The following is a 10,424-nucleotide window of genomic DNA, read 5'->3' as shown; positions in this document are numbered from 1 at the left end:
TTATCAAGGACCTCACCATCGTCACTGTGGACTCCTTCCGCTTCCTGGGTATCACCATCACCCAGGACCTCAAGTGGGAGCCCACCATCAGCTCCATCATCAAGAAAGCACAGCACAGGATGTTCTTCTCACGGCAGCTGAGGAAACTGTCATGGTTTCTTGTATTTTTGAGTTTATTCTTAGTTTTGGTTCTTGTTTCATGGGTTGCTTTTCTGTTTAACAGTATTTTGTCTTCGTACTTCTGTCAGTATTCACCTCACCTCTGTCTGCACTTGGTTAATTGTCATGCCCATCTCCACCTGCTGTAATCTCTCACCTGTGCCCACTTTCCTTAATCATCCTCTGCTTTAAAACCTGGTCTGTTTCTCCACTTCCCTGCCAGTTCATTGTTGTTGCATTGCCTTGTATTGTGTATTGCCTTGCCTCGCCTTTCCTCACCTTGCCTTGTCATTTTTGGATTGTTGTTATAGTTTATTTTGCTGCCACGTCAGTCTTTTGTTTTCTAGTTTTGTTAATTTAAATAAATTCAGTTTCTTTTATCATGAGTCTGCGTATTGGGTTCGCCACGCTTTCCCCACATCTTGACAGAAACTCAAAATGCCAACTGAGCTGATGGTGAAGTTTTACACAGCTGTCATTGAGTCCATCCTCACCACCTGCATCACTGTGTGGTACACTGGGGCCACGAGCAGGGACAAACAGAGACTGCAACGTGTTGTGCGCTCTGCCGAGAGGGTGATCGGCTGCAACCTCCGACCCGTACAGGACCTGTACTCCTCCAGGACTTTGGGACGAGCAGGTCCAATTGAAGCTGACCCCTCCCACCCTGGACACAGCCTGTTTAATCTTCTCCCCTCAGGCAAAAGACTACGGTCCACCCGGACCAGAACTTCCCGCCACATGAACAGCTTCTTTCCCCCTGCCACTAAACTGCTGAACAACAGATAATTGACTCTAGTACGACACAGCCACTTTATCCACCTACTATTATGCTATTATGCACATGTACACTTTCATTAATTTCTTGTTTCATGTTTACTTATTCATTTGTATTTGTTTTATTTGCAGCATTACACCAAAATAATTTCCTAGCCTGCTAACTTGTTTACTGGCAATGGCAATAAAGTCATTCTGATTCTTTACCTGAATTTAACTTTGTTCAGCATGCTTTTTGCCTCCTCATGGGTCACACCTATCAAAGACTCCTTGTTGATGGCAATGAGCTGATCTCCAGGCCTCAGGCGTCCATCCTGCACACAAAAACAGAGCTTTATCAGGAGTTGTTTTTCTCATTAGATTAGAAAAATATGACTGATGTCTTGTTGTTTCTTTTAAATTTCTTAAATTTTTTTAAATTTGCAGTGGCACAACCCTTCTGTGTATCAATGTTTAAATGACTAAAAAGAATGTCAACACACATCCAAGTGCAGTCACTACCTCTTCTTAAAAAACAAGTAACATCTCTCCATTTTTATAGAAAAGTTTAAATTTGGGTTTAAATTCATGGAGAAAAAAAGGCAGTTATTTCATCGGTGCAGTCATGGAAGTGCACTGCAGTCTGGCATCTGTAGGTAATTCAAGTTAGTAACAACGTTTTAAAACAAATAGGTAAAGATGTATCATTTGAGGCACTCATTTGCCTAATGAAAGCTTAAAATCAGATGACTTATTGCAAATTGCACCAAGCTGTTTAAAAGTTTCAGAGTTTAAAAGAGCAGCCCGGGACTACAAGTGGCTGTAGGTATCAACTTATTGCATAATACTGCTACTAGGTGTGTAGAAACAAATTTGAAGGTAAAATCTGAAAGGAATTAAAAACATAGTGTCCTTTGATGGAATGTAATCATATATACATATAATTTTTATAGACTATAACAATTATAAAAAATTATAAAAATTATAAAAATTATACGTTATACGTTGAGAAATGATGGAGTTCCCCCTGTTTTGGTTAAAAATAAATATTATACACTATCTTGTGATATTATGAGATGTCATGCTCAGAGTATGTGTTGTAAATAGCCCTCTCCTACAATCACACCATGTTTCAGAGCAATATCTGTAAAGTTGTAGCAACTGTTGTATTTTCTGAGGTTAGTTGGCTGTGGTGGACGTCTTGAATTGGGCTGGCTTCAAACGTTAAGCAGTTGTAGATGTACACTACATTAAATGAATATTTCCAGAAAGTTTCAATAAAATTCATCCAGTGGTTCATAAGATATTTTTCTAATAAACAGACATAGTTGACTCCAAATTGCTGAGTTGTAGTGGTTCCTGAGGCATTTTGCAAACATTACAAACAAAAATGCATGCATGGGAAGATAGATAGATAGATAGATAGATAGATAGATAGATAGATAGATAGATAGATAGATAGATAGATAGATAGATAGATAGATAGATAGATAGATAGATAGATAGATAGATAGATAGATAGATAGATAGATAGATAGATAGATAGGACTTTATTAATCCCTTGGGAAGGTTCCTTCAGGGAAATTAAGGTTCCAGCAACAGCATCAATACAGTACAGGGATAAAGAACATATAAAATATAGGCTAAAAAAAGAAAGAAAGAGTCCTGTAGGAGGGGTATTCCACATTGTTATTGCACTTGGAACTGTACATTAAAATAATGTACATTAACATGTCCATGTACAATAACTGTACATTAAAGTAATGGAGCTTACTACTGAATAGAATTACTAACAAGAGTAGATGACAGGATAAGTTTAGATGTCAAAGTTACAAAGAAGCTGTCCAAAACCCTCTGAACATCTATGATGGCAAGTTTCTGAAGCTCAACATGATCATAAAGCGTTTCTCAGTGATAGCGCCGTTTGTGTTGTCTAATACTGCTCTAATAGTTAGAAAGTGGCTTAAAGACAAGAAAGTCAATGTTTTGGAGTGGCCATCACAAAGCCCTGACATGAATCCCATTAAAATGTGGAAAAATGGAAAAATTCAGAAGGTTAGCCAAAATGTTTGGCACAAATCATACAGTTTAACAGCAATGCTACCAAATACTAAAATAAATTATGTAAACTTGTTACTATTAAGAAAGTGATAAAAAATTGTAAAAAAATAATTCTCTCTCTCTCTCCCTCTCTCTCTCTCTCTCTCTCTCTCTCTCTCTCTTTCTCTCTCTCTCTCTCTCTCTCTCTCTCTCTCTCATTATTTTAGTATTTAACAAATAGAAATGGATTCTCCCCGTTTGGATTTGGCTTCTGCTCTCTGACCCACCGGTAACGATCATCTGCCTGGACCTGGACTTTCCCTCTCACCTCAGCCCCTTTCAGACAAGCCTGTCTGCACCTAGCTATCAAGCTAAGGAGGACTTACCAGTTCCGGTCCCGATCCAAGACGGTCACGTGAGTGCGCTAATCAAAGACTCTGATCCTGCTCCGAGTCCGTTCATAATAAAATCCTTAAAACTTCGTCTTTGTGTTGCGAGTCTGAATCCTGCCAAGTCCTGCCTTGTCAGAATAATCTGGCCAAAAGCTAAAATGGATTCAGACGAACAACGCTGGCGGAACAATGTGGACGGAGCCATTTCCGGGTTACAGGTCAATGTACAGGAAATGACGCGGTTACTCCGCGACCTGTCGAGCTCCAGAGTAAACGCCGTTACTCAAGTTCCCTCGGCTACTACTCGCTCGTATGTTTCGCCTATACACAAACCAAAGCTTCCGGCACCTGAAAACTTCTCCGGTGAGTCAACACAGTGCAGGCCATTTTTGACTCAATGTGAAATTCACTTTCAACTCCAGCCGTCGTCTTTTCCTTCAGAGAGAGCTAAAGTAGCTTATGTAGTTTCTCTTCTGTCTGGAAAAGCAAAACTTTGGGGCACGGCGGCGTGGCAACGAGATGCATTATGTTGTTATGCTTACAAGGATTTTGCTGCGGAGCTTCGCAGGGTTTTTGACCCGATAGCACCTGAACGTGAAGCTGCATGCAGGTTATTTTCATTAAAGCAAGGAAGGAGAAGTGTGACAGAATTCATTATTGACTTCCACACGCTAGCTGCTGACAGTCAGTGGAACGAATCGGCCTTAACCGATGTGTTTTTTCAAGGCTTAAAAGAGGAGATTAAAGATTAACTGGCTACTCGAGATCGCCCTACAAGTCTGAGAGAATTGGAGGAGCTAGCTACCAGGATCGATCTGCGATTATCCGAACGACGACAGGAGAAACAAAGTAACCTGTCTTTCAGGAGCCGTTTGGAGGTCGTCAGGTCCTTTGTACCCTCGGAGCCCAACAGCACAGCTGGTGCCGTGTCCGCAGAGGAACCTATGCAGCTTGGGAGGACTAAACTGTCCTTGGAGGAGCGAAACAGGCGAAGGGCGAGCAACCTCTGTTTTTACTGTGGAGCCAAGGATCATGCCGTCAGAAGCTGTCCAGTAAAAGGCCAGGCTCAGTAGGATCCAGGAGAGTCCTGCTGAGCCCAGTAAGTCGTCACAGATTCTCCTCCATGCTCATTCTTCCAGCTGACTTGTCTATTCAGGACCAGAAGACATCTACCAAGGTGTTTATTGATTCTGGAGCCGATTCTGAGTTTATTGATGAGGCATTTGCAAGATCTCTTGGGATTGAGATTGTTCCCTCCCATAATGATCATAAGATCACAGCCCTCGACGGTCATGTCCTTGCCCAAGACAACAGTGAGACTAGGCCTATTCAATTGTCAATTTGTGGTAACCACCATGAGACATTGAAATTTTTTGTTATTCATTCCCCTGATCTCCCTGTCATTTTAGGAGCTACCTGGCTAACGACACACAATCCTTGGATCGATTGGGTCAAGAGGGAGATCACTGGATGGGCGGAGAAGTGTTCAGAATCATGTCTGTTGGATGCAGTCTTGGACTCTAGCCAGTCAGTTGACAAGCCCGAGGATTACCCCGATATCTCCAAAGTACCTCCCGAATATCTGGACCTGAAGGAGGTTTTCAACAAGGTCAAAGGCACGTCATTACCCCCTCACAGACCCTATGACTGCCCCATCAATCTTCTTCCAGGTTCTACCCCCCCCTCATGGTAGACTGTTTTCTTTGTCTCGCCCGGAACAAGAAGCGATGGCTAAATATATAAAGGAAAGCCTACAGGCAGGCATCATTAGACCATCTGTGTCACCAGCCGGGGCAGGGTTCTTCTTCGTGGGTAAGAAAGACGGGTCGCTTAGACCATGCATTGATTATAGGGGCCTCAACAACATAACTATTAAAAACAAATATCCGCTACCACTGATGTCATCCGCCTTTGATTTAATCCAGGGGGCTAAATTTTTCACCAAGCTAGATTTACGTAATGCGTACCATCTGATCCGTATTAGAGAAGGGGATGAATGGAAAACCGCATTCAACACCCCTTCAGGTCACTATGAATACCTGGTGATGCCTTTTGGTCTCACTAATGCCCCGGCCGTTTTTCAGTCACTAGTTATTGACCTCCTGCGTGACATGATTAATCATTTCGTCTTCGTATATCTCGATGACATCCTTATTTTTTCTCGAGACCTTGTCTCTCACAGAGATCATGTTAGGAGAGTTCTCCTCAGACTACTACAAAACAAGTTATTCGTTAAGGCCGAGAAGTGTGAATTTCACCAAACCACCACTTCATTTTTAGGGTTCAATATTTCCCCCGATCAGGTTTCAATGGATCAGGCTAAGGTTAATGCTATTCAGGAGTGGCCAGTACCGAAGGATAGAAAGGGCCTACAACGCTTCCTAGGGTTTGCTAATTTCTACAGAAAATTCATCAAAAATTTCAGTCAGGTCGCAGCTCCACTTCACGCACTAACCTCAGTAAAGAACCAGTTCATATGGAACCAGGACGCTCAGATAGCATTCGACCATCTCAGAGGTCTGTTAACCAAGGCGCCAATCCTTCACTCACCGGACGAAAACAGGCAATTCATTGTTGAAGTGGATGCTTCAAGCTCAGGAGTCTGGGCTGTGTTGAGTCAGGTTTTTGACAATAATCAACTCCATCCATGTGCTTTCTTCTCCAGAAGGTTCACCAGTGCAGAACAAAATTATGATGTCGGCGAAAGGGAGTTATTGGCCGTCAAGTTGGCATTGGAGGAGTGGAGGCACTGGTTAGAGGGAGCCAGGGAACCCTTCATCATATGGACGGATCATAAAAATTTGGAGTATCTTAAGACTGCTAAAAGACTGAGTTTTCGTCAGGCCAGGTGGGCTTTGTTCTTTTCTCGTTTCTCTTTTCACCTCACCTACAGGCCTGGCGAGAAGAACATTAAAGCGGATGCTCTTTCACGGATCCATGAAGGAGAGTTGGTGGATAAGGAATCCGGATCAGAGGAGTTCATCTTGCCACAGACTGTACGACTGTCCATCACAAAGTTGGAGGAGGACCTCCGTCAGGCACTTCAGGAGCATCCATCTCCCTCAGCCTGTCCCTCTGACCGCATGTTTGTTCCCCCTGAGCTAAGGACTAAAGTTTTAATGTTTTGCCACAACTCAAAAATCGTCTGTCACCCAGGTATAACCAAGACACTGTCGGTGGATCGATCACAGTTCTGGTGGGATTCCCTTAACAAGGACGTCCGGGAGTTTGTGTCTGCCTGTCCCCAGTGCGCCCAAGCCAAAGTGTCTCCTCGTCGTCTAGTGGGACTGCTGCATCCTCTTCTTATCCCCTCTCGACCTTGGTCCCACATCGCCATGGACTTCATCACGGGTCTGCCCGCATCCTCGGGTAATTCAGTAATTTTGACGATTGTTGATCGCTTCTCTAAGATGGTACACCTAGTCCCATTAAAGAAACTCCCCACTTCCAAGGAACTCGCAGAGATCATGTCAAAGGAGATATTTAGGCTCCACGGTATCCCTAAGGATATTGTCTCTGACCGTGGGCTTCAATTCATCTCCAGGTTTTGGCGGGAGTTTTGCAATCTCTTGGATATTTCGATCAGTCTGTCCTCAGGTTTTCACCCCCAGATGGATGGACAGACGGAACGGGCCAACCAGGAGATTGAGACCAAGCTTCGCCTTCTGTGCTCCACCGAACCTGCTAAGTGGTCAAGTAGCCTACCCTGGGTGGAGCATGCCATGAACTGTTTACCTTCTGCTGCCACAGGTCTCTCCCCGTTCTACACGGTTTATGGGTACCAGCCTCCCATCTTCACCCTCCAGGAGAGAGTGGCTGGGGTTCCTTCAGCGTTTGCTGCAGCCCATAGGTGTCGCCGAACCTGGACCAGGGCCCGAAAAGCCCTGTTAAAGATGTTGGCGGTGTACTCCTGCGCAGCAAACCGGAGGTGATCTAAACAGCCAGAGTACCAGCCTGGGCAGAAGGTGTGGCTGTCGACCCGAGACCTACCTTTGAAGGTGGAATCACGCAAGCTCACACCCAGATTCATCGGCCTGTTCCCGATCTCCAAGGTCATCAATCCTGTCGCCGTCAGACTGCAGCTTCCAAGAGCTACCAGGTTCCATCCATCATTCCATGTATCAAGAATCAAGCCCGTGAAGACGTCTGGACTCAGTCCCTCCTCCAGACCCCCTCCACCCACCTGGTTGATCAATGGCGGCCCGGCCTACACAGTCAAGAGGCTCCTGCGTTCCAGACATTGGGGTCGCCAGATACATTACCTGGTGGATTGGGAGGGATACGGTCCCGAAGAACCCTCCTGGGTACCAGCCAAAGACATCTTAGACAAGACCTTGATTAAAGACTTTCACAGGGCTCATCCAGGTCAACCAGGCGGCCCGTCAGGAGCCGGGCCCTTAGTGGGGGGCTCTGTCACAGCTCCATCTGTTCCTGCCACGCCTCTTGCCTCTAGTCATGCCACAGCCAAGTAACTTTCCACTCTCCCAGTCTCAAGCCACACCCCTGTTTCCATGCCCATGCCATTACCATCATCTGCTTCACCTGTTCAGTCCTGCATAAATACTCACAGCTCCAAGTCTCTCACTGCCAGATTATTGAAAGCCTCACAGCCTGTAGATGTCCAGCATTCTTTCCACGTCCTTGCCTGATCTCGACCCTTGCCTGTCTCACGACCCACGTCTCTCGCCTGCCCCTTGTTGGATACTGCTTTGGACTCTGATCTCTGAGGAATGAGGAAGTTGCAATGTGGCAGCTGAAGCGTAGTCCGTATCGCACAACCACATAAACTGTAGAGATACAGTTAACCGCAACCCGTAACTAGGAAAGTTGCTAGGGGGAGAGTTGCTCAATAAGAGGTTGGAACCTCTGAAAAGATAAAAGTAAGTCAAAAGAAAGACAGATTGTTGAAAGTGCAGGAGGACATGATCAAGACAGAGTTTCAGATGCACTGTTTAGTCTTAAAACAGAAGATTGAAGAAGATTGAACTTCGAAAAATTTCTGAAGACAGAAGGTAGCAAGAAGAAACTTTGACCAGATCCAAAGAAAGAAGTCCCACCGTCAAGAGGTTTCAAGATTAGATTTGTCATGATCGGTGGAGACGGAGGCGAACCCAGAACGCAGACTCATATTAAAAAGAAACTAATTTATTAAACTAAGGAATAAACAAAACAAAGGCTGATGTGGCAGCAAACAAATAGACACAAACTAAATCAAACAACTGAGAAGGGAACAGAAAATACAAACTGAAGCAGGGACAGGATCTGGATCAGACACGGAAGAAGCAGAACGGGAACACTTGCAACAAACGACAATGCACCAGCGTGGTATGGAGGGAAATGACCGGGTTTTGAACACTGAAGATGACGAGGTAAGTGGGAACAGGTGAATAATAATTGCTAACAGGTGGAGACAGGTGTGACAGGTAACCAGATGACTAAGCTGGGGGAATGAAGATGAAAAAAAACAGACACATGAGACAAGGGCAGAAGGAAACACAAACCAAACTACAAGATAACAGAAAATAATAAACACCAACTGAAACATAAGGCAACTAACTGAAAACCAAAAACCCAAATCCCGACAAGATTAGATTAGATTAGATTAGATTAGATTAGATTAGATTAGATTAGATTAGATTAGGTTAGATTAGAGGAGCTCTTTCAGAAGCAGTGAAGTCAGGGTCTGAAGACATCTGAAGAGCAGACTTGTCAGCTGACAGACTCCCATTTCTCTCTCAATTAAAGCTTTTCTGCTGTGGTTTTAGGGGAAGGTAATGTGATTGGAAAGAGTTGTCTTTTATTAATGCTAATTGTGAACTTTCTCAGCGGCTGAATTTAATACTATAAGCTGTAACTTGCATTCAATATTATGGATACAATATATGGATACTGGAGTGCCTGAAATGATAAAACACCAACAGCACACTAAGAGCCTGTTGATGAAAACTTAATGAAAATGTGGAAGACAACTCTAAAGGCCAATTCAAACCCAGTTCCACAAGTCAGTATCAAGTGTGGGATATACCAAAGTGATGTTCTGTTCCTGCTTCTGTTCTTCTGGACCTGAACCCCTCAGCCACATCATTGAAAAGGGTGGTTATGGGTACTTTTTTCAACACAGTCATCAGTCACCTGCTCTACATGGATTACATCAGGCTGTATATCTCACCAGGACATACAGCAAGGACAGTGGAATGTCATTTGGACCAGACAAATGAGGTTGAACCGTATCTAAGAGAGGCACAACTGAAAGTGTTGAACTACCCAAAGGCAACACTGCAGATGTCCAGGACAACTACAAATACAAATACCAGATGCGATTGGAGAGACTGTACATATAATACCTGCTGCCCAGGGTTTTCACCAGTCTAAGCTTTATTGGAGAGTGGCAAACAAAAAGCCACTGTTGAAGAAAACTCAGATAACATCTTGACTAGAGTTTACCAAGTGGCATGTGGAAAATTTCATCACAGCAAAATGCATGTATAAACTGTTTTTTACTGCTATACAAGTTAAAAGTTGAGATACTTTTGATTTTGAGTGCAAGAACTTCATATTCTATTCTATTCTATTCTATTGGTATTTCTGTCCGGTGAGTAAAATTTAGTGGCACTATAGTTACATATACAGTATGTCTGAGTACAGAACTTGAGCAGTATCTTTTCTGTTTGTTTCAAATATAAAATAACAATATAGACTGCTGTCAAAATAAGTAGTAGCTACTACAAGTTACTTTTTTTAACCACCTAATGTTAACAAAGCTGAATATGTACTTGTTTGGCTTGACAATCGTATTTCGGAGGAGGACGGCAAAGGCCGGGTCCTCCAAAGCATGCAGCCTCTGAATTGGGGATGCAGTTTATAATCTATAATAACAATAATAATAATAATTAAAACTGCAAGCAGCATTGGCGGCCCTCGCAGCTCAGCGCCGCTCCGGCCTTCAACTTTGACCTTGTGACGTTGAACTCCAAAGGGCTAATCCTTGACCCTTGGGGACTCTGGTTGTGAAGTCTGAACTTCTGAAATTACACGGTTTCAGAGTAAAAGCCTCCGTTTGCATGTGACCTTGACATT

General features: G+C 43.7%; 1 protein-coding gene across 8 annotated transcripts in view; it reads right to left on the bottom strand.

The window, feature by feature from the left end:
- The window catches only part of si:dkeyp-72e1.9 (syntaxin-binding protein 4), a 129,873-nt gene that overhangs the window by 29,177 nt on the left and 90,272 nt on the right, over positions 1-10,424 (bottom strand). For all 8 annotated transcript variants that reach the window (XR_005233852.1, XR_005233853.1, XR_005233855.1 and 5 more), the window contains one exon: positions 1,144-1,250. Coding sequence is in view for 3 of the 8 variants with exons in the window: in XM_037978726.1 (XP_037834654.1) it covers positions 1,144-1,250 (107 nt within the window). In the remaining 5 variants the exon portion in view is untranslated. The remainder of the gene's footprint in view (positions 1-1,143; positions 1,251-10,424) is intronic.

Source organism: Kryptolebias marmoratus, linkage group LG12, assembly GCF_001649575.2.
Source record: "Kryptolebias marmoratus isolate JLee-2015 linkage group LG12, ASM164957v2, whole genome shotgun sequence".
NCBI lineage: Eukaryota > Metazoa > Chordata > Actinopteri > Cyprinodontiformes > Rivulidae > Kryptolebias > Kryptolebias marmoratus.
The sequence above is the reverse complement of the archived record's forward strand: the minus strand, read 5'-3'. Positions and strand labels throughout refer to the sequence as shown.